Source organism: Sturnira hondurensis, unplaced genomic scaffold (assembly GCF_014824575.4).
Source record: "Sturnira hondurensis isolate 20B ecotype Veracruz unplaced genomic scaffold, ASM1482457v3 Scaffold0018805, whole genome shotgun sequence".
Classification (NCBI taxonomy): Eukaryota; Metazoa; Chordata; class Mammalia; order Chiroptera; family Phyllostomidae; genus Sturnira; species Sturnira hondurensis.
In genome coordinates this window covers 1,467,583-1,491,154 of record NW_028091436.1, presented here as the reverse complement: position 1 = coordinate 1,491,154, position 23,572 = coordinate 1,467,583, and the positions used below count along the sequence as shown (strand labels likewise).

Here is a 23,572-nt window from a genome sequence, read left to right as displayed (position 1 = left end):
GGTCTGGGACCTTGCGATGACGAAGTGGGGGAAAAATATCAGTGGCCCTCAAGTGCTGTTGCCCTGTGCTTTCTGTCTTCCCATCACAAACATGTACACAGGTTTCCCAAGCCTCCCATATCACAAGAGTGAGGAGTGGCCGTAAACTGGGTGCCACCCCGAAGTTTCCTGGATGAAAGAATGATGGGCATTACTGCTTCTGTTCATGTCTCAACAGCACACGAGAATGACAGGCAGGTCGGCCCGCATTGTTACAGCGTTTCCTGTTCTGAGGCACGGCTTAAGGCAACCTCTGAGAAGGGGCATGTAGGGTATGAATTCCATAGCTCTCGTCTCACTGACTCACCCGGACGTTTTCCTGTCCCTCCCTGCCACAAAGCACCATGCAGACTGGGAGGGAACTTGGACCGTGTCTGTGGTTTCCACGTGAGCCACTTCAGCTAAGGCTTCCCGCGGCCCCGCCCCACAAAGAGGACAGTCACGCCCCGTGGGCGAAGACTTCTGGGAGGAAACACGGCCAGTGAGGTTTGGACCACACCGTGCTCTGGTGAGGGACACCTAATTGGGAATTCGAATCTGAGCTCCTGATGAAAGTGCACGTGGTGGCCAGAGGCACAGGCTCTGAGCTCCGACCCGCTAACCCCGGAAGGTGGGGGGCCTGCTGTACCCTACCAGGCTCCGTCCACGCACACGCAGGAGGGAGCTGTCACTCACTAGGTCGCGTGTTAAGAGAGAAGCATCCCGCGTGTAAGAACTGACGGGTTTTCCACAGGTAAATATGAACGCGTACGGCCAAGTCCCAGGTCTTCCGGAAGAAGGCTGCTGAAAGTCGGAACGTATGTTAGTGGGAGTTATTTCTGAGGTTTCCAGAGGGTTGGGAAGTGCCCGGCATTCTAAAAGTGGTGGCTAAAACCATGACCCTTGATTGGACTATATTAAACTTAAGAACTTTTTGATTCATTTAGAGCTGCCCTGGCTGGGTGGTAGCATGGTCCCACACACCAGAAGGCTGGGGGTTCGATTCCTGGTGAGGGCATATACCTAGATTGTGGGTTTGATCCCTGGTCAGGGCATGTATGGGAAGCAATCAGTATTTCTCTCTCACATCGATGTTTCTCCCTCTCTCTCTAAAGTCAGTAAACATATTTTTAAAAAAATTTAAAGGAAAAGTTAGCACAGAAATAAAGAAAGTGAAAGGATCTTGGACTGGATCCTGGATTGGGAGGAAAAAATTGCTCTAAATGATAGTATTGGAACAACTGATGAAATTTCTCTTACCATGGTTTGTTGAACATCTTTTTGTTATTAACATTTATGAAAAACATGTGTCTTCACATCCAGACTCACTGAAGTTTTGTAACAGGTTTGTGACCTACCAACTCATGGAGTCTGATATATTTTGTGTGTGAAAATGGGCGGGAGGTGCATAATCACACAATCATGAACACATTCCCGATGAGAGAGGACTTCCACTTGACTGGTCACTGCTCGGAGCTACGCACCCTGCCTACGACTTCACACACCCAGCGAACATTCTAGCTCCCTACAACTCAAATGGTTTCTCCCCCAGCATGCACTGCTTCCAGGGCTGGGTGCTGGGGGACATTGTCACACGCTGACAAGACATCTGTGCCCGTACCTCCCTGCTGTGGGGTGCAGGACAACGGCCTAATGTGAACACACTGGGAAACCTTGCTCACGCATGCTGCAGGAGTCAGTGTGGTCCATTCATCCCCCAACCCACCCCCCTTGGTGGGGTCCCCAGATGCCCGGGTGCAGCATCCATCAGCACCCAGGTTGAGACGCACTGCGAGTGTGGGCAGAAGGCAGCCCTAATCCATCGTGGCTCAAATATGTTCCTTTCGCAGCGTTTACAAAAATATACGACCATGTGAACACACGGCCAAGGGGCCCATGGGAGGGAGTGGCCCTGACGCTCAGATTTCATTAGCTTCATGGCGAATTTGCCTCTAATAATAAGAAAATACTGGCGACAACTCAAGCGTCTGCAGGGAAGTGGGCAAACAACTCCACACAAACTACAGGCCCACAATACAACAGCAGAACAAATGTATGTGCTCACACTTCGTGCACATGAGTCAGAAACTCGCTGATTGGCAAGGGTATACACATGTTATTTTCATGAAGCTCAAAAAGGAGAAAAATGAAACGACATCATTTAGGAACGTATCCAACTGTGCCAAAATACTGAAAACGACGAGGAGAGACACACCAAGCCCAGGACAGTGGTTCAGGGAAGCAGCAGGACCCCAGAGGGCACGGGTATGCGGGTGATACGGATAACATGACGCGGTCACAAACCGTCACTTCCTTAGTTTGCTTTAAAATTATTTATAGTCAATATATTACTTTGCATGCATCAAACGTCGGGCTGAAACTATCTAGAAATACTGAAGGCGCCCTGGCTGGTGTAGCTCAGTGGATTGAGCACCCGCCTGCAAACCAAACAACTGCGGTTCAATTCCCAGTCAGGGCACATGCCTGGGTTGCAGGCCAGTTCCCAGCAGAGGACTCACAAGAGGCAACCATACATTGATATTTCTCTCCCTCTCTCCTTCCCTTCCTCTCTAAAGAATAAAATATTTAAAAATATAGAAATAAAATACTGAAGGCACATGAAGATATTTCCTAAGCCATCAGCCTCATTCCCCTGCCCCTTACGTGCGCACGTGCACACGTGGCCCGCAGGGCTGCGCAGCAGAGCGGCGCAGGAGCTGTGGCTGCGTTATTCTTTCGGATGTCGCGATGGGTGTGGCAATGGCGGAACTATCACCCGGCAGGCATCTCACACACGCCACATGAAACGTCCTGTTTAATTTCAGAGTCATTCTGCCAGCCAAAGGCAGCAGGACTGTGTCCAGGCCTCCGGGGACTACGCCCCTCCCTTCACCCGCAGACTTCCCACTTCATGAGGTTGCCAGGCCCCGCACCGCCCCTTCCGCCCTTTGAGGCCGTCTGACTCTTTTTCACCAGCCCGGCCCACGCCATCGCGTCAATTCTTCCTACCGGATCCCCACACCCACCCCTCCTCGCGAGCCGTCCAGCCGAAATCTGGATTCGAGCTTTGCCTTAGGCCGGGAGCCGGGAAGGGGGCGTGGACGGCGCGCCGGGCTGCGGCCCCGCCCCTCCATAGCCCCACCTCCCTCTTGGCCCCGCCTTCCCTCCCAAATGCTGGAGAAGGGGCTTCTTTTCCCCACGCCGCTCCCAGTCGCAGTGAGGCGGAGCCTGTGGGCCGGAAGCCCAGTTCGACGCTTAGAGGAAAGTAGGCTCTGCGCTTCAGGGGACGCCGCGGGCCCGGCGGCTCGGGACTCCGCCTCTTCAGGGACCCGGGCCCTAGACCGCGGCCCTGGGATGGGCGTTCCCTCCCGCCCTCCGCAGCGCCCCTCCCGGCCCGTCTCCTAGCAGCCCCGTGATGCGCAGGCGCCCTGGGAGCTCCGCCGCCGTGATGCGCAGGCGCTCTCAGCGCGGGCCGCCGTGATGCGCAGGCGCTCTGGGTGCGGGCCGCGGTCAGGGTGAGGGCTGCGCGCTTGGGAGGGTCTGGGAGCGCGGGGTGGAGGCTCGGCGGGGGTAGGGCAGCGACAGCAAGGTGGTGGGGCGGCCGCGGGAGCCGGCTCCTGTGGGCCTTGGGCGACTTTGCGTCACCGGCTCTTAGCGCACCCAGAGAGTCTCCCTCCCCGGAGCCTTAGGGTAGCGGTTGCATACACGCAGCTGCGTTTCGGTGGAATCGGGCGGTTGTCCTGAGACCGACTTTTGAGAAAACTGTGCATGAGTACGTTGGTCCCCGAGTTGGGTGGAAGGTCGTCCTTCCCAGCCCCTGCCCTGGGCTGCACAGACGTGTCTGGTGACGGCGGGCACCGCGGAGTCCGGCCGGCCCCAGCGCTGAGGGGAGCCCTCGAGCCCCTGGTGTCCGCGTGGCCGGTGTCCTCCACGGACGCGCGTGTCTGGACTAAGGCTCGACACAGCACAATGTCTTACACACCCGCGTGTCTCTGTGCGGGCAGCCCCTGCCCTGGGAGCCCGCGAAGGGTAGGTGGCACGAGAGGCACTAAACACCGGGCTCGGGCACCCCAGCGCCGTCGCTGTTACTTATTGGGCCAGAGCAGCCCTTTCCTCTGTGCCCCGTGGTTTGGTTTTACAGATTCCCGTTGGGAAGTACCGCTCCTGTTTTGTGAAAAGGCGATAGGATTTACTCCCCATTTCCCTAATACGCTCTTTTGGAGCTCAAGCAGCCAGCAAGCAGGAGTAGGCTGTGCCTGTGTGCCCATGTGGTGTGCACCCGTGTGTGCACACGTGTGCTCTGAAAAGGAATCAGTCTTCTCAGCAGAGAACTGGTGGATGGGAGAGTAGCTTGATAACTGTGTGGTCACGATGCTCTCCCTGGTCCCCTGAGGCAAAGTCCAGGGACACTGGGCTGACTCTAGGATAGCCACCTGGTACTTGATACTTGAACTTGATGGCAGGTAAAATAAATCTCACTATGTACTTCCCTCCACAGCACATTGAAGGATGTTTGTTCCGCGCTCTCTCAAAGTCAAGAGGAACACTCACGAGGACGGCAAAGGCTGTGTGGCCAAGAGAGTGAAACCTGAAGTAGAAGGCCTCCGGTGGGACGAAGGCAGTGGTCACGGTCACCCAGCTGATGCTGGCAGTGCAGAAGAAGCCACGGCCAGCGGCAGGCCCAGTGCAGAACAGTGTCCCTGCCCCAGTCCCCAGGCGGGACCCGAGGCAGGTGCCACGGACAGCTGTCCGCCTGGAGAGCCTGTGAAGTCGTTTTCCAAGACTCAGCGCTGGGCAGAGCCCGGGGAGCCCGTGTGTGTGGTCTGTGGCCGATACGGAGAGTACATCTGCGACGAGACAGATGAGGACGTGTGCAGCCTGGAGTGCAAAGCGAAACATCTGCTGCAGGTTCAGGGGAAGGAGGAGACGGCCGCGGGGAGCCGCCCACAGGGAGCCGGCTCTCAGCCCGAGTCTGCGCTTCCCCTGCGGTATGTGTATCAAGAGCATCCCTTCATCTCGAGCCTTCAGGAGGACCAGGTGGAACACCTGAAACAGCAGCTGGGAATTTCAGTTCAAGGGCAAGATGTTGCCAGGCCCATTATTGACTTTGAGCACTGTGGTTTCCCGGAGGCCTTGAACCTCAACCTGAAGGCCTCGGGCTATGAAGTGCCAACCCCCATCCAAATGCAGATGACTCCGGTCGGTCTCCTGGGGAGGGACATCCTGGCCAGCGCTGACACCGGATCTGGGAAAACAGCTGCCTTTCTCCTTCCTGTGATCATCCGAGCTCTGCTGGAGGTGAGTTCAAGTTCAAGTGGACCCTTCTCAGAAACAAGGGAGGTATTTACCAGCTTTTATACTCAACCATGTTCGAGTTGCCAGCTGAAACTGAATATGTAGAAGTTTGTATTGTATCTGAAAAGCATAATTCTAAGGAATATTTGCTTACGTGATATCGAACAAAAGACCTTTACTGAAGATCTCAAAGATTGCTTTCCTTACAAAATGTTTTCTTCCTAACACATTTGAAAAACCAACGAGTAGGGGAAGGTAACATGAGAAAAAATGCAGCAGTCGACGGTCAAGATTCAGGGGACATTTCCTGCAGGGCCTGAACAGAGCGAAGGGCAGGAAATAGGGTGGGTGTGCCCACAAGTAAGTTCTCTGGACAGAGAACGTGAACCCGGAAGAAATCCAACAGGGAAGGTCAAGGGCAGACAGCCGGCCTTGACCTGGCTCCTCGCGGCCACGTGAGGAGTATCACGGCGTTTGAGTGCGACTTTGCCGGCCCAGCTTGGTCATGGTGGACGCCTCACCTGGGCCTGAGCTTGCACTGTGCAGAGTCTGCCCGTGTTCTGTGAGGCGAGGCTCTCTCCATGATGGCTTTTGCAGACAAACTCTGCAGCGGGCAGGAGGCGGGAGGACTCGCTTCCAGGCAGGCTCACGGGCACAGGCGGGAGCAGAGTGCTCGTGGGAGCTCCGAAGAGCTGGCCCGTATAGCCTTGGGGATGGGTGGCTGCCGTTCTGAGACTTGTTTCCCCGCCCTCGCAGAGCTCGGGTCCGTCCGCGCTCATTCTCACCCCGACGAGGGAGCTGGCCATTCAGATAGAGAGACAAGCCAAAGAGCTGATGAGAGGCCTGCCGCGCATGAAGACCGCGCTCCTGGTCGGGGGCTTGCCCTTGCCCCCCCAGCTGCACCGTTTGCGGCAGCACGTCAAGGTGAGCACCGATTCCATAGGCTGTCTCGGAGCAGCATGGACCTCAGGGGTCCTGTCTTGAGAAGGTTTCGTGGGTGAGTTTAGATGGCCCTTACGTTCTGGCCAAGTGTCGTTTTTATAAAGTTTGTTTTGTGTAGGAAAGGGAAGGACACATTCATCGGGTGCGCGTTGCGTGCCAGCAGCTGCTGGGTGTCTACGCAGGTGTCGTTTGACCGTCATGTCTGCTCCTGGGGCTGCGTGGCTGATTTCACCCTTATGGTCGAGAACGTGACTCTCGGAAAGATGGGATTTGTCGAAGGGTCCAAAGCTCATATACTCGAGGGTGTGACACCTGGGAATAGGGACGTTCTCCCGTGTGACCACAGTGCAGCTGCAGAACCGGGCGGGTCACATCCATGCACCGTGTGCGCACGGGGCTTAGGTGCTGTCATGTCCTCCTCGGGCCACTCGCGTTTGCGAATTGTCCTTTCAGACTCTGTGGCATGGGACTCCGGTTCAGAACCACACGGTGACCCCATGAGTGCACTGCTGGGCCCCCATCTGCAGAAACCCACNTAGGGACGTTCTCCCGTGTGACCACAGTGCAGCTGCAGAACCGGGCGGGTCACATCCATGCACCGTGTGCGCACGGGGCTTAGGTGCTGTCATGTCCTCCTCGGGCCACTCGCGTTTGCGAATTGTCCTTTCAGACTCTGTGGCATGGGACTCCGGTTCAGAACCACACGGTGACCCCGCGAGTGCACTGCTGGGCCCCCATCTGCAGAAACCCACTGATTCAGAAGCACACGTGCCCCCCGTGTCCACCGTAGCTTTCTTTGCAGTGGCCGCGCTTGGAGGCCACCTAAGTGCCCGTCACCAGACAGGTGGAGGGAAGGGCTGTGGTGTACTCACACAGTGGGGCAGGACGAGGCCGAGAAAGAAGGATGCACTCTCACATCTGCGACAGCGTGGGCGGACCAGGGCAGAGAACACGAATACCGCGTGTCCCTCGTGTGTGGAATCTAAAGAGCAAAACACACCAACAAACAAAACTGAAGAAAAAGAATCCCGCGTTGCGTTCAGTTGTCATGTCTCGTTCATCCCTTCCATTGGGGACGGTTCTTCAGTCTGTCCCCTCCCCCCCATCTGGACACTTGCAAGGACTGGAAATGACTTACTTTGACGAATGTTTTCTAACTGACGAAAGTGATGTCCTTTTGACAGGAACGTCACAGAAGAGATGCTTTGTCCTTCTCACACTGCCCTTTTAAAGGACACAGTTTCAGTTGGTTTTTTTCCCAGTGAGAGGACCTGCCAAGCTCCCTCAAGTTTTGTTTTTCCCTTTGTATTTACTCAGTATTTGGGGGGAGAACTTGCACACTGAATTGTCCTTCACCAGACTCCCAGCTTGCTCGTCAATGTTCCCCTTGGCCTGTCCCCTTCCTTCAGGTCGTCATAGCGACTCCTGGCCGCCTTCTGGACATCGTGAAGCAGAGCTCCGTCCAGCTCTGCGGCGTGAGGATCGTGGTGGTGGATGAGGTGAGTACGGCGAGTAGAAACAGGGTCACGCAGCGCCCTGCAGTTCAGGAAAAGCGCGTTCCATTACACGGCTCTGTTGTGTATCCAGGCGTTTCCCCCCCTCCCGAAGGAGAAGGACGGAGGGTCTTTTCTAAGGGCCGCGCTTGGGCTCGCGTGGTGCAGACCGCAGCCAGGCTCCGGGGGGGTGGGGGGGATGACAGGGAACTGCAGCTGTCGCAGTTTGTGAGGGGCAGAAGACACAGCTTGGCTGCACTGCGTTCTCAGGGGCGCCTGCCTTGAACGTGCTGGCTGCCACTTCCCTACAAACACAGCGGAGTCAGTGCAGGCCGCGGTCAGCAGGAGACTGGGAGGTAGTGATGACGCCAGTTGTGTGGCCTTTTAACTTTTCTCTCCACGGAGGCAGAAGTGTCTGTGGTATTCTGTGTTACAACAAGAGCACAGAGGCATTTTGCACTGTGGGCCGCCTGGCGTATTCAAAGAGGACACGTGTGTTGCGGGAGATCAAGCCAGTGCCAGAGCAGACAAGCGTGCGGCGGCCCATCTGCCTGCAGCACACAGCTGCCGTCACACGCGTCACAGCAGCAGCGGCAGAGCAGGGGCCTGGCGTCACCCAGCCACGATCGGAAACATGGGGTGCGAGGTGCTGGCCGGGCAGCCACCCTGCCTGCCTTCCCTGGGCCCCAGTACGCAGTGCTGGAAAGACTAGGTTTGGAGGCTTTGCTGCACCTGCCGTGAGGCCTCGGGGGAGTCGTGGGCCCCCGAGAGCTGTGGCCAGGGTGGCGTAGGGACTGTGACAACATCCTGTGGGCCGAGAACTCCTGTGTGAGGTCGAACAGCACGCCCAGCGCTCCGGATGGCAGTGCTCTGTCAGCCATGCCGCTGCCCCCAACGGGCGACCAGGCGCCCTCCCCTTTGCTGGGACCCCGCTCTTCCACTCTCCCCTCTTGAGAGCCTGAGAAGTGGCCTGGTGTGGAACTTGTGGTCAGCGTCCTTCTTGCTGGCTTCCCTGCACAGCATTTTCGTCATCTTCCACGAACAAGGTGGCTTGGGGCCCCTGCGAGGGAGGGAAACTCAGTGTTTGCGGTGTGGGGAGTGGCTGGCCAGTGGCGGTGCTGTCATTTAGAGGTATACTGTTTCAAGGACGTGCCCATCGCAGGTTTGGGTTGGCCCCTCAGCTTCCCTTCTAGACCCGCACGTCTCTGAAGGCAGGGTCCCTTCGTGCGTGCCAAGCGCAGAGCGGGGCGCAGGACGTGGCTGTGGAGCCAGGCCACCGGGTCCATGTCTCGGCTCCGCCAGGTTGCTGGTCGCCGTGCAACGGGCCCAGGGCCCTCCCCGTACAGTGGGGTTGCAGCGGGGCTGCCTCACGGGTGTCCTGAGGCGTGGCCAGTGCTCGGAACGCTGCCTGGCACGTGGCACACACTCAGCCTGACTGTCCAGCATGCTTGGCTGCTCAGTGAAGGTCTGGGGAGCGGAGGTGTGGCCCTGCGGGCCCTCAGAAGTGACGCTGGCAGTGCAGATGGCTGTTGCGCTGTCGGGGACCAAGGACATCATGAGCGACAAAGCCGTGGGGCGGCACTGAGCACAGAGCGTGCCCCAGAACGCTGGGCGAAGCTCACTGGGGACCGGGGGCGCCTGTGTGTGCCCCTCGGTCTGGTCTCCCCCGACTCGGTTCCGCTCTCGCTGTGTCTGAGGTGTGCACTGTTGCAAGCACATCGGTACGCCAAACGCAATGTTAGATTAACGGGTCTCGCTTCCCAGTCCGTCCTCTGTCTTCGGACGCTGTGGCCGGTACTTCCATGTAAGCGTTTCTCCCTTGTTAACAGCGGGTCTTTCCTTGGGTGGCTGGGGGTTTTCACGTCACGTCAGACGACCGTAGAATGACTTTCTTCCAGGCGGACACCATGTTAAAGATGGGCTTCCAGCAGCAAGTGCTGGACATCTTGGAACACATTCCTCGCGGCTCTCAGACCATTTTGGTCTCGGCCACAATCCCAGCCGGCATAGAGCAGCTTGCCGGCCAGCTTCTGCACAAGCCCGTGAGGATCGCCGCCGGCGAGAAGAACCTGCCGGGGGCCCACGTGCGGCAGATCGTCCTGTGGGTGGAGGAGCCCGCCAAGAAGAAGAAGCTGTTTGAAATCTTGAACGTGAGTTGGAGAGCTGCCGGCCCAGGTCAGCAGGGCAGGTCTGCACGTCTGGTGGACCTAGGAGGAGACTGGGTGTGTGGTGCAGCTTCGGGAAGATCTGGCTTCAGTGTTTGGTAATCAGCAGCCTTGCCTGGTCCAGGATTCTGTGAGAGCCACTTACAGCCTTGTTTGAGGGAAGCTATCCTGACGCCTCTGGAAACCTGAGCCGCGGTCAGCTGTGTTCCGCACAGTGTTAAGTGTGCGTTTTCCTTTTCAGGATGAGAGGCTGTTCCAGCCGCCTGTGCTGGTGTTCGTGGGCTGCAGGCTCGGAGCCGACCTGCTGAGCGAAGCGGTCCGCAAGGTCACGGGTCTGAAGAGCGCGTCCATGCACTCGGAGAAGTCCCAGGACGAGAGGAGGAGTGTAGTACAGGTCAGAGGCGCGGCGCCCTGTCTGTTTTGCGAGCATCTCCTTTTGGAAAGACGCTGTGTTGCCAGCTGGTGTTTGAAGCAGACCTTTTTAACCACTGAGAACTCGAGGGTGGCTGTGACTGCAGTGAACTGCCCCTCTCGCTGGCCTCTGTGGCTGGGAGCGGTCAGCCCGGGCCCCAGGGGGTGTCTGCTAGAGAGCCAACTGGCTCAGAAGCCCCGCTTCCTGACGTCTGGTCCATGTGGACCGGCGCAGGTTTGCCTGAGCACGTGAGGAGAAAAGTCACGTGGGGGCTTGGGAGGGACTCAGCGCCTCCTGTCCGGGACACTAAGACCCGAGTCCTGAAAAGCCGCTGCAGTGACGTGGAAGGAAGGTCAGAGAGGGGAAGGCCGCCCCAGTAGGTAACGCTGTGCTTTGTTGCTTTCCTGCGAAGGGCTTGCTGGACGGAGACCACGAGGTGGTGGTGAGCACGGGGGTCCTGGGACGAGGGCTGGACCTGGTCCGGGTCCGGCTGGTGGTGAACTTCGACATGCCCTCGAGCATGGACGAGTACGTGCACCAGGTGAGGCTTCAGTGTTGGCACCGCGCCTTTCCCTGGGCGAGGCGGGGTCAGTGTGGCGGAGAGAAGAGCAAGTTCTGAAATGGACGTAAAACCTGATTCTTCCTGCTTAGGTATACATGTATGTATGCGTGTAAACTAAATTTTGTTTTTGAAATGTTAGCTAAATTTCTGTAAGTAGTTGGGTTTTGGTTTCTTTCTGTTCCCTTTCTGTTTCTCACTCTCTGCCGCGAGCATGTTCCGTGGCTTTTATAACCAGAAAACAACGGGGCTTTGGTTCACGGTGCTGCGTCTGCCCGGACGAAGAGCACCCGTCAGAGTGTTGGTTGTTTCGGGAATCTCGCCTTCCTCGCCCCCGTGTCCGTGTCCGTTCTAGGCTTTCCCTTCTAAAGCTCCTCTCCCTGGTGCCAGAGACGCCAGCCAGGGGCCCCGCTTCCCCGCAGGAACAGAGCCTGCCCTCGGCGCTGCACAGCCTCCCTGCCGCCCGGCCCTCCTTCCCGGCTCCGCTTTCAGGCCCTTCAAGGAAACCCTTTCTCCGATGTCCTGGGCCTCAGCTCTGCCGCCCCCGCCCCCGGTGGCCCGCGGGACGCTCCCCGTGCCTTTGTTTAGTGTTGTCCCAGTGGCTCGTGCTGGACAGGCCCCTGTCCCAGGGGCCCCCCACCGCCCCCCCCTTCTGCCTGCCGTCACGTAACGGACCGAGACGTTTGCTTCCGAACTCGCAGTGGTTCCCGATGGGGATCTTCCCAAAATGTTGCAGCACTCGGAAGCGCCAGGGCTTCCTGCGGAGCGTGCCGATGTAACTTGAACCTTTTCCGGCCGCCCCCAGGTCAGCCCCGTGGATTTCCGTCACTCACAGGGCACTGTGCTGTCACTCTGCGGGGGGCCTAGGGCCGGGGGGCAGACGTGGAGACCTCCGGGCCTCCTTGAGGTGTGCCCGCGTGCTGGGGTGTGTGTGCCTGTGTCAGTAACCAAAGTGCACACGTGCATACACACACACGCCCGCGATCACAAATAACACAGACAGCAGGGCCATCAGAGGAGAAGTGAGCCTCTTCCCCTGAGTGACCCCCCAAGTTCATGGTCCGAGAAAATGCCTCGGTCTGTGTGTATGTGTCACACAGGCATGTGTGGGCCACCGAGGTGCAGCGTTGGCAGGGCCACGCCGTGCCGCCCGCGGGGGGCCTGGACCTCTTTGTGAAGTGTGTTGCAGATACCGGTGTGGCAGGATAAACGCTCATGTGTGTGCGGGCATGTGGCTGGTTCTGCTCCGCAGGCTGCTGGCGGGGACGTCGGGGCGCCCTGCAACCCGCAGACCCCCACGGAGGGGCCTCCCGGTGTTTGCGGTGTTGTGGTGTTCGCTGCGCGCCCGACGCAGCTCCTCCAGGGATACGTTCCTCGTTGCCACCCGGCTGGGTCAAAGGAGGGGTGCATTCTGCATTGTGATAGGTGTTCCCGTGCCTGTTTTTTTATTTGGGGGGTGGGGGCTCTGTGCTCTAGAGTTTGGAGACGGTGACAGTTGGTTTTCGACGGCTGCATACTGAGATATAAAACCTCTCCGTACAAAGGTCTCAGTAGGCCCGTTCCTGTGCAATTCGCCGGTGTGAAGGGTGGGGTCCGGTGGTTCAGGTTTCAGCCTTGTCATCGAGCTGCACTGCGGTCAGTGCCGGAGACTTCTCAGCGCCCCGGGGAGAAGCCACACCCCCCCCCAGCGGTCACCGCCCATTCCCGATCTCACACGTGTGTGCACACACGCACACACTGAAATGAAACAGGAGTTTCGCAGAAACTGCTTACTTTCACTGCGTGGGGTCACACCCTTCTTTTCTACTTGGGCTGTTTCTTAGAAACATGCCCGTGGCAGCCCCGTAAACCTATTTCCCAAACAGTGAGGTATTGATATAAATTGGGAAAAAGCGGTGTGCCGCGTCCTCGGGGACGCTCTGAAAGCCCCCTTGCTCCTTGCAGGTGGGAAGAGTGGGGAGGTTAGGCCAACACGGGACGGCCATCACCTTCGTCAACAACAGCTCCAAGCGGCTCTTCTGGGACATCGTGAAGAGGGTGAAGCCCACCGGGTCCCTCCTGCCCCCGCAGCTCCTGCTCTCCCCCTACCTGCGCGAGCAGCAGCGGCGGGAGCAGCGGCGGGACGGGCAGGCCCAGGGCCGCCTGGTCACGGGCGCCAACCTCATGGACATCATCCGGAAGCACGACAAAGCTCACGCTCCCAAGTGACCGTGGACCCGGCCTGCGCACCGGCTGTCGGCCCCGTCCGTGAATTTCTGCTTGTTGTTATCTGCGGGCGAGCCCACGGAATAAAAAACATTTCGGTTTTTTAACAGAATATCAAATTTATACAGCACTATCATGTTTATTTTTCTTTTAAATGCTCATACATTAAAAAGGACGTCAGAAAATGAATCGCTAAGTAGAAAACGGTTTTTTATTCCTCGGAGCGGCTGTCGGAACCAGCAGCCTGTGTGGCAGGAAGCGGGAGCAGGAAGGCGGCCCCTTTGCCCAGTGTCCCTGCCGTCCTGCCTGGACGCCGGCCTGGACGCTGGCCTGGAGCTCCTTGTCGGAGGGAGGGGTGCGAGGAAAAGCCAGTGGTAGAAGCAAGAAGAAATGGGAAGCGCACCTTTTACGCGGTAAGTTTGCCATTTCTTTTATTCCCAGTTTTCCTCTCACCGGCCTGGTGAACATACATCGGTCTCTGTTGAATGCGGGCCGCTGACTGAATGCCCGTCGCTGCGCTCATGCTGCTTCTCCGTTGCTGCTCCGGGTTCTGGCCCTTTTGCCGATGGGGCCGATGGTGTTCGATTCGGGAAGGACGGCTGTGCTTTGACATGACGCTGTCACGGCGAGACTCCACTGGCATCTGCTGGCTGGGGGATTGACTAGGGTTACACGTTACGTAAATGTCAACGCTTGAGCTTCGCACCCCAGCATGTGCCCAGAGGGCGGTGGGGCAGCATCTGCTGGCTACCTAGAGTCCCTTCGTCCCCCTGCAAAGGACAGCCTGGGGTCAGAGGTCCCCCGAAGGGCGTGAGCCCTCAAGGCTCTGGGCGTGCTCCCCATGTCTCCATCTGCTGACGTGGGAGGGGCACGTTCAGTGTCGGGGGAGGGGAGGAGGCCGCTGTTAAGACCCTGGTTGTGCCGAGAGGCAGAGACCGGAGCATCAGGGCTGTGCTTAATTTGTAGTGAGCACTGTGGAGCCGTGGGCCGCGTCCCCGGAGCAAGGGCGGTTTCTCACTGGACTCCGACTCCTGCGTCAGTTAAAGCAGGATTGCCCGGCGATCAGGTGGCTTTGCGAACCCGCTTTTTACAGGGGACCCAGCTTTTACAGGGCACGGCGTAAACCAAAGCAGGCGACGCTGGGCCATGGCGCAGCCTCGCCGGTCAGCTCTGGGTCTGGCAGTCTGTCCCCTGCCTCTGCTTAGTCCTTTCCATTCACCTTCCTGCGGCGGCAGTTGGCACTTGCGGCCGCATGGGGCCTGGCTGACCAGCCCTTTCAGACTCTGGGGGTGGCGGCAGCTGGGCGCGCAGTGGGGGGCAGAGTCCCCAGCTCGGGCGCACGGCCAGGGTCTCGCGTCCTGCGTCCTGCGTCCTGCACAGGTCGCGCTCCCAGGAAGCTCAGGGCAACTCAGCAGCTTCCTTTTCTTCCTCCTCCTGCTCCTTCTCTCGGTTCTTCCAGCTTCTCCCAATTTAGATCCTTGGTCCTCATCCCTCACGACCTTCCCTGGGGCACATCTGTCTCTCATGTGCTCCTCCTGCCATCGGGTCTGCAGGGATGTGGTTCCTCACTTGACGTGTTCTGCCGATCGCAGCTTGAGGCTTTTCTTTAACCAGTCCCCGTGTTGCTGAAGTGTCCCCCGCTTAAAGACGTAAAAAGCTACCTTCGGTTCTGGCCGGCAGCTCGGTTGGTGAGAATGTCCTCCCAGTACACCAAGGTTGTGGGTCTGATCCCCAGTGAGGACACATGCAAGAACCAACCAAGTAAGTGGGACGACAAAGGATGTTTCCATCTCTCTCTCTCAAAGCAATTAAAAAAATACGAAAATAAAATAATAAACAGTGCCGTCCAGCATGTCACGAGAGGAAGGACGTGAGATGGTGACCACGGAGGAAGGGCACGCCGAGGAGGGGCCGGCTCTCCTGGGGGCGTGGTGGCGGCCTCACGCCGGCGGGTGGTATTCTGCCACCGTGATTGTTCAGCGTGTGAGGGAATCGCCTGGCTGGAATTTTCCCTGGCCGATTCACGCAGTCACGTGTGCTCCCAGACCTTGCTTCACTCTGCCGGCAACTGGGTTATTGGACAGAAAAACTGAGTTAGGTCTTTAATTGCTTGATTGCCAGGTTGAAGCAAGCATCTTTTTTAAAAATGATTTTATTTACTTGTTTTTAGAGAGAGGGGAAGGGAGGGAGAGAAACATCAATGTGTGGCTGCCTCTCGTGTTCCCCCTACTAGGGACCTGGCCTGCAACCCAGGCACGTGCCCTGACTGGGAATCGAACTGGCGACCCTTTGGTATGCAGGCTGGTGCTCAATCCACTGAGCTACACCTGCCAGGTCTTCTTCGCTGATAAACTGTTCTGTGTTCGTCCGCAGGCTGACTCGCACTCCCCTGTGCCCGTCGGTGAATTCACGGCAACTCCCCTGTTGCCTCTGATGTTTCCTACTGGCCACAGTCAGCACGTTTGCTGCTCGAGGGAGGCAGCTAAGGGACAAGAGGTGACGTGTCATTCAAGGTGACTTTGCTGGCAGCCACAGGTAAACTGACTCCAGGCAGATAGGGCTCCTTTGTTGTCACCAGGACATACTTAGCGTGACTCCAGCGGGCTGGGCCGCAGTGTGAAAACCAGCCAGTGATAATTAGGAGTTCGCGCCAGGGCCTGGTGCGCAGTGGCCTTTCGCAACGTGGCGCAGGGCGTCACCGCCCAGAATGGCACGTGACGGAGGAGGCGAGAGTTTACGTTTGACGGGCTGACGAAGAACAGTGTAACCGTGTCTGCAAACAATTGTAAAATGTCAGCCTGAGCTTTCTGGAAAATCTGCACAGCGTCCTTATTTTTCTTGGTGTCTCAGAAGGAAGAAAACTTGCCAGAGCCGCTTGCAGGTGCCTGCGTCCCAGGTTCAGCTCCAGCGGTTCTGCTTTTCCATTCCGGGGAGTTCGTTCCGGCCTCTCCTCGTCCGCTTGGCTCATCATAGGGGAGGAGGTGTCCCCGAAACTCCTCTCAGATCCGCCCAAGTCTGCACTTTCTCTGCGTCGTACCTCGTGCCCCACCCCCGCCCCCCAAGTCTAGATTCAGGATAACATGCGCTGGGGGCTCTGGGGGGAGCAGGGGGTCGTTACCGAGGCCAGGAAGTTCATTACTGTTTGGTCTGCATGGGCTGTGTTTGAAATGCTCTGTAACAGAGACACATTCACACACGATACATAACAGGATGGGGGAGGCCTACCTTTTGACCTTTGACCTATGCCCCAGCTGTGTGTCTTCAGTTTCCCGCTGAACCTTTTCTTCTTGAACTCGGCCCGACAGCCAACCCACAGGCTTCCTTACGAACAGGCAAATTTCCCTTTTCCGGCTGCCGCCTCGCCCTGACTCGCCTCTCGCCCCGATCCCCATGTCTGCTGAGTCCGCAAGCCCTGTCTGTCTCCTTTCAACGCATCCCCATGTCCGATGCCCCAGGAGCGCGGGCCTCCACCCGAAGTCCAGTGTCACTGGACCCTCACCCTGTCCTGCAGCCTCCCTCCCCCCGGAGCCAGGACTGTTTTTAGGGTTTTGACCTCCCTGCTTCCCTGACCGTTCCTCGCTCAGCAGAGCCTGGCAGTCCCCTGCTGACGGCGACACCGCGTCTGAGGTCTAGGGGACATCTGACACCCACTCACCTCCTTCCCCAAATCATGTGCCTGTCACCTCAGTGGGCTGGCCCTCACTGCAGAGCGTCTGTCGTATTAATCCCCTCATTTCTGTCCCCACGTCACTCTGGCTGCTCCTGACCCCCACGGGGCCCACACTGTGGCCTCATCGGGCTCCCGGTCTCTGCCTCCCCCCCCCCCCCCCCCGTCTCCCATTCCCACCGCTGTGCCTGCTCGCCTCCCCTGAAGCCTAGATCTTACCTTGAAACACACCCAGGGGCCAGGGCCCGGCTTTGAAGTCCAGTCGGCCCGTTCCCTCATTGGCCAGTTTTGGCCACTGTGGTTAAACACGAAATGGGCGGGGGCGTCTGGAGCTGGGCCCCAGCTCAGCCCACGGCTCGGAGTTGGGCAGAGAGTCGGCCTAGAGCTCGGGCTNCCCCCCCCCCCCCCCCCCCCGTCTCCCATTCCCACCGCTGTGCCTGCTCGCCTCCCCTGAAGCCTAGATCTTACCTTGAAACACACCCAGGGGCCAGGGCCCGGCTTTGAAGTCCAGTCGGCCCGTTCCCTCATTGGCCAGTTTTGGCCACTGTGGTTAAATACGAAATGGGCGGGGGGGTCTGGAGCTGGGCCCCAGCTCAGCCCACGGCTCGGAGTTGGGCAGAGAGTCGGCCTAGAGCTCGGGCTGCCCTGGCAGCGGCGGGCGGGGTTGGGGCGGGGGGCGAGCTGCCCTCAGAGATGCCAGCTGGGGCTCAGTCAGCAGTCGGGAGGGCGACCTGGAAGGGTGGGGGGTGACGGAGAGGGAGGGACCCCACACCCACTGCCTATTTCATTTCTCGGTGAAACCCTCTCCCTCCACAGAAAGGGAAGCGGAAGTGGAATGTGGGCAGGAAGGCTCTGTGAGCATGGACCCAGGACCCCAAATGGCCCGGTGCAGGGGGGGGTCAGGAGCACAGGCCGGGGGCCCCACACAGGCCCGCACCCAGCACAGCAGGCAAGCAGGTCCCCACAGTCAGTGCGCCTGTGCGGGGGGCCTTCAGCACCATGGGCACACAGAGCCGACAGTGTCCTCGGGACGAGAGTCGGGTTTCGGGTGGACCTGTGATGGGGGGTATCAGCTCCCAATTCTGGGAACAGTTCTGATCACTCACGATGGAAGCAGGTGAGGGAGTAGGCGGAAATGGGGCTAACTGCGTTCAGCCCCACGGCGCGGGCGGGGCCTGCACCAAGTCCATCTCTCCAGTGTGTGTCAGTGGAGCGAGCCTTCACAGAATTGCCAAAAATTACGAGGAGAGAGCCCTGGGCCCAGGTCACCGTGTCCTCGCTTGAAATGGGGACTTCCTTCTGGAGCAGAGGAAGGGACTGCCCCTGTCTGTGAGGGAATGGGGTGCTCACAGCCTGTTCGGAGTCCGGGCCAGTGCTGGGCCGTTGCTGCCCGGAAAGTGAGCGTCGAGTGACAGAGTGGAGTGGCGGAGGCCACGGGGGAGGTTGGCCCGGGGCTCAGGAATGTGCTGGACTGTTTCTCGAAGGCATTTTTCACCCTCTTTCTGAGCTGACGGCAAAAAGCATCTCTCAGCTTCGGCTCAGGGGCCAGGTGTGCACATGGGGGCTGGGTGTGCACAGAATTCTTTCCATGCTTTTGTGCTCATGCCTTTGCTGACTCGGATCTTGGCCGTGCTCTGTAGTTCTGTGATGAGGCTTCTAGATTAATTACAGGGAGAGAGCAAGGCACTTGACCTGAGCCCAAAGCGTAATTTTGAAGTTTGTGCTACTTTGAGCATAGATAGTCAGGGACATGTGAGCTCCGGCTGGCCTTCAACTTCATAAAGTCAGAAACAGCCTCAAACCACGGACCAGCCCCAAAGAGAGGGCCCACAAAGCCAGATGGATGAAGATGGGGGCCCAGAGGGTGTGGCCAGTGACTGGGAGCCGGAGAGTTCCGTTTCTGTTCGCCCAGCTACCATGCAATGGTCTCACGATTGACTGGCACATTTGTAACCCGACCTGAAGGCCCCTCCCTCCTTCCTATAATGGAGGACGGAGAGAGACAGATGGACCCCTGAGACCAGCACTGTGCCCACTGGGCTCTTAGGGTGGAGCTGGGCCCGCAAGCCCGTAGTGATCGTTTTTATGTTGATTACATGGCTGAAGTTATATTTTTGATGTGTTACATTGAATAAAATACATTACTGAAACGAATTACCGTTTTCTCAACACACCACTCGAAGACTGCAGTCACAGGTAGCTTCCGTGACACTGGACAGGCTGCTTCTGGCTTTCAGGAGGGGGACAGGTTCCTCGGGTAGCAGTTTGCATCCCCCTTGGGAAATCTCAGGAGAGGGGGAGAAACTGACCGACTAGAAGTGAGTTTTCGTTTCCTTCTCTCGCGGGTGCATCGGGCTGCTCGGCCCGACCTCTCCTCGGGTGGGTGTCTGGGACACTTGTGGTGCAGGAATTCGAGAGTGATTCTGAGAAACGCACTGGGAGACGGAAGGACAGAGCGAACGGGACTAATTCTTTGGGCATAATTTCTCGTGAATGAAACCCGTAAGTCCATATGGGCTTACACCATGGCTTCTGAAACCCCTGTTTGTCATGGGAGACAGTGAAGCGCCACCCTCGACTCGTTTGTATTCCAGGGGAAACTGAGAAAATGCCTGTCCAAACAGAACTCCGAACTGTCCCTTGTGCCCCAAACCGTTGTGTCTGGGGCGGGGCAGGGCTGCAAATAAGCAGAAGTTTTTCTGATGGTGGATTTCTTTGTTTCTGGAGTGAGTCAGAGGACCGGCTGTGATTAAGCCTTATGCAAACGGCCGGGGCAGGCAGAGGCGTGTGGCTGGGTGCTGAGTGCCGCCACGAGGCCCAGAAATGCTTCACTCCCCTCAGGACACGCTCTGAGTGCGATTCCTGCCATCCAGGGGGCTTCTTGCAATCAGCTGCTCTTTTTTAAAAAAAATATTTAATTTATTTATTTAGAGAGAGGGGAAGGGAAGGAGAAAAAGTGGGAGAGAAACATCAGTGTGTGGTTGCCTCTCACATATCCCCTAATGGGCACCTGGCCCGCAACCCAGGCATGTGCCCTGACTGGGAATTGAACCGGCCACCCTTTGCTTCACAGGCCTGTGCTCAAGCCACTGAGCTACACCAGCCAGGGCTCAGCTGCCCTTTTAAAGCCACAAATATGAGAAGCAATCACTTGGCAAAATCTTTTTCTCTTCTGTTTTCCAAATGAGAAAACTAATTTCTATAAATGTGCAAATTACAGGAGATTGTAATTTGCTAGCATTTGCTAGCAAGTTTGTAATTTGCTAGGAGACACTGCTAGCGTTAAAATTCACCAATAAAAGAAATGAGATGTTGAACGATTTAGGGGCAAACACGGACAGCTGAGTGACTGACTGGGACACACTCAACATCCTTCCTGAGACCGTGAAATACCTGTTGCTATACTTACTCCGCGACCATTTCATTCTCCAATGTAGGAAGACAGCTACAATTCCACTGGGACGAGTCAGCATTGGTCCCAACAGGGTGTCAGAAATGACCTTGAGCCATGTCGGCAGGGCACAGTGGGAGGAAGGTACCTGACTGAAGGTCAGACTTGGCCTTTTGGAGAAATTTTCCATCCTAAGTGGACCTTTGAGCTTCCTTTAGGTAAAAATAGGTTACCCTATAGGCTCTGAGGCTGACAATGGTTTCTGAACATTACTAATCGTCTCTGGGATGAAACCTGCATGATTCAAAGAGGAAAGAGCGTCTGGAACATTTGCTAACCCCTGAGCTCTCTTCTTTCTATATTAAGAAAGGATTACCAGCTTAATGTAATTGTCTCTTTTCAAATTACTGGCAGAATTGCTAAATGCATTTAGACTGAATCACTGAGTGATCACAACTGATCTCATAAAGACTTCATCCACCAGACCAGACCAAAAAAGAACCCAAGACTCCTGGTCTAATGTATATTCATTCAAATTTAGAAAGTACACATTTAAAACGGTTTTTGTTTGTTTAACTCAGCTTACCAAAGAGTCACAGAAATTTGAGACCCAGAAAGAATCTTCATAGAAGCAGTCATGCTGGGTAGTGCTGGGGAGCCTGGGCAATGACACCCAATTTCCCAAGCTCTGAACTTGACTGTGACTTAAGCGATGTGTAATATCAGGCAAGCTACTCAACTTCCTGGAGACTCAGTTTCCCTCACCTGTGAGAGAGCAATCGTCATAACTGCAGCAGCTCCCTGCAGGGTTGTGCACAAGGAAGGGACTCGGGAATCGCCAGCTGTGACGGTTTAATCTGGGGACTGAGCCTCCCGGATGAAGGGGCTGCAGGAAAGGGATGGGGTGGTCCCACCATTAGGGCCTGGGGGGGCCACAGCTGCAATCAGGTGCTGTGCTCTGAGCACTTCTCAACTTAGTCCTTTGGATTTTAAAACCATTCCTTTCCATTGACCTATTTGTTATCGGACCCAAAGGCAACTCAACACCCACAAAGCAGGAAACTGCAGCGCACATTCTAATAATGAAGAAACGATGAAATCGAGTCAATTGTAGTAAATTTGTATTCTAAGAGGCTGTTAATTGGTCCAAGAGAGTGGTTTTTCTTTAAACCTTAACCTAATCTAGAAGGCTTCCAAAGCACTTGCTTCGCTTCTGAACGGTTTTCTTTCCGTTTGTCTCCCTCTGGTGGATTAAAAAAATACATGTTTTTGTTTTCAGAATAAGTGGATTATTGGGGATAGGTTTTGCTCGAGTTCGGGTAGTGAAATTGCTAGAAAAACGTCTTGCCAGGTTGGGAGTCTTTGCACTGTTTAATTCGTAATTTCATAATTATTATGGAGTGGAGACTTAACAGTTGTAATGAGTGTTATTTTTCCACGTTTTTAGAGCATTTAAGGCACTGAGAGCTTTTCCGGTTTGGGATTTTCAGGATTAAGTGGGAAATGGTCCGTATCAGAGAGTTCCCATTTAGGCGCTCTGCATCGGAAATACTGGAAAAGGGTCGTTGTGATTCACTTGGGGACAAACAGCCGTTTTTACGATGCGGAAGTGGGTAAACTACGCCTCTTTTATGCGGAGGATCGACAGGTGTCATTGTCCTTGTCCTCACTAAGCACCCAGGTTAGCGTTGGCCACCTGCGGCGTAGACCCCCTGCCGTGGGTCGGGCATGCCCACCGTCCACATTCAGGACGAGCCAACTACCCCGGCTTCTAGGGGGCGGTGACCGAAAGTGAATACGCAACTCTCTACGCGACGTCCAGCAGCCAGTCAGAAGGCGGTGTCGACGCGACGTAACCAGATAATAATAACGCGACGTCCACCAGCCAATCAGAAGGCGGGGCGCCTATTCAAATTGTGGGCATCCGGGGAGCGGGCAGTAAGCGCTGCGGCGCGGTGTCGGGGCGACTCCGCGGTGGGGAACCTGAGAGGTATGGGTGCCGTGCGGGGCGCGCGGCCGTGGGGGTGCGGGCGGCGGTGTCGGCTCACGGCGACCCCGAGCCCCGGCGTTCCGTCGCGGCCCCAGAGCAGGTTCCGGTCCCTGGCAGCCGGGAAAGAGGGGAGGGCGGGCGGGCGTGGCGGCTGGACCTCAGGCCGGGTGCTGTCACCGCCAGAGGCTCGCCCGGCGGCGCGGGAAGCTCCCTTCGCTATCCCGCCCTCGCGGTGACGGGCTGAGAACCGAATCCGGGAACGCTAGGGAAGGACGGGCGGTGATTCTTTCCCTGGCGTAGGTCCCGGTCTGATGTAGAAACTCCCCAAATTTTCCATCGCTTCGCGCGAGGAGCAAAGAGTTTTCAGCTGCGGTGGAGCGTCTTGCCTTCCCATTTTCTGCCACCGCAGGAGGAAGGCTCTCTACTTGGAGCCGAAAGCTGGACTGGAGGTGTTCATGCCCAGGTGGTTGTTGGCTGGGAACTTGGAAAGACCTCCTTAAAAATTAACTTACTTTGTTCCCGACAGCAGACACTCCAGGGAGTAGTTTGAGCAGGTGTCACTGTACAAGTGAACTAGGCAGGGAATGCGAAGGCTTGTTTGCCCGGACACGGCCCGTTTGGGCAGAGTTGGCTGCACGCACCGCTGTTCTCTCCCCACTTCCGCCCCGGGCCCCCAGTTTTGATCCTTGGTAGACGCAGATAACCAGTGGTTGGCAGGACCAGCCCTCTGGTTCCAGCTGGGACTGCAAGGTGCCCCGCGGCGGTGCCCATCAGGAAACTTTGAGATGAGTACAGGTTCATTACCCACAGCACCCCGGGGCTGCTTCCACTGCTGGGGAGGGTGATGCCAGGGTCCTGGTCCGTTTGGAGCCGTGGCCCTGGGGGCCACCCAGGAAGCTTCCCTGGTGTTTGGGGTTTACCAAGTTGCAGGTTCCAACTCCCAGGGACCCTATGAATGAGTGATGTCCACAATGTCCTGTCCTCACAGCCCTGCTCTGCCCTGTGGACGCAGCCTGCGGCCCCTTTCCTGGAGTCTGTCCACCTCCCAGTTGGTCCCCTCTTTCCGGCTGCCTCTGTTGTTCCCAGCGTTCATCTTGTCCGACATCGCTGCCTTCTCATGACGAGCCCGAAATAGGACAGACTCAGCGCTGCCGGTCTGTCTCCAGGGTCTGGTTATTCTAGTGCAGGGTGTCAAACTCATTGTCACCGGGGCCACATCAGCCTCGTGGTTGCCTTCAAAGGGCTGAATGTAATGTTAGGACTGTTTATGTGTGACTACTCCTTAACTGTTAAGCGAGAGAGCTCAGTGCTGCTGCTGGGTAGAAACCAGGAGGAGGGCGGCTGGATCTGGCCCTCGGCCCCGTGTTTGCCACCTGTGTTCTAGTGCATTCCTCTGGGAAGCTACTTTCACGGTGAAGGGTTCTCATATTTTTAA

At 57.0% G+C, this 23,572-nt stretch overlaps 1 protein-coding gene across 2 annotated transcripts; it reads left to right on the top strand.

Moving 5' to 3' along the window:
• The first annotated feature begins 3,203 nt into the window (after nucleotides 1-3,203).
• Nucleotides 3,204-15,904, top strand: DDX59 (DEAD-box helicase 59). 2 transcript variants are annotated; one of them, XR_005070074.1, is made up of 9 exons: nucleotides 3,204-3,533; nucleotides 4,517-5,316; nucleotides 6,070-6,237; nucleotides 7,665-7,754; nucleotides 9,647-9,898; nucleotides 10,155-10,307; nucleotides 10,738-10,866; nucleotides 12,829-13,502; nucleotides 15,463-15,904. XR_005070074.1 is itself a non-coding variant. In XM_037070513.1 (8 exons), exons 2-8 carry the CDS (start codon nucleotides 4,528-4,530, stop codon nucleotides 13,090-13,092), a joined length of 1,845 nt encoding a protein of 614 aa, XP_036926408.1. In that variant the 5' UTR covers nucleotides 3,636-3,790; nucleotides 4,517-4,527; the 3' UTR covers nucleotides 13,093-13,219. The 2 variants fall into 2 exon arrangements, 1 of the variants encoding a protein (XP_036926408.1); XM_037070513.1 differs by lacking the exons at nucleotides 3,204-3,533; nucleotides 15,463-15,904 and adding an exon at nucleotides 3,636-3,790 and having other exon boundaries at nucleotides 12,829-13,219.
• The last annotated feature ends 7,668 nt before the right edge of the window (nucleotides 15,905-23,572 follow it).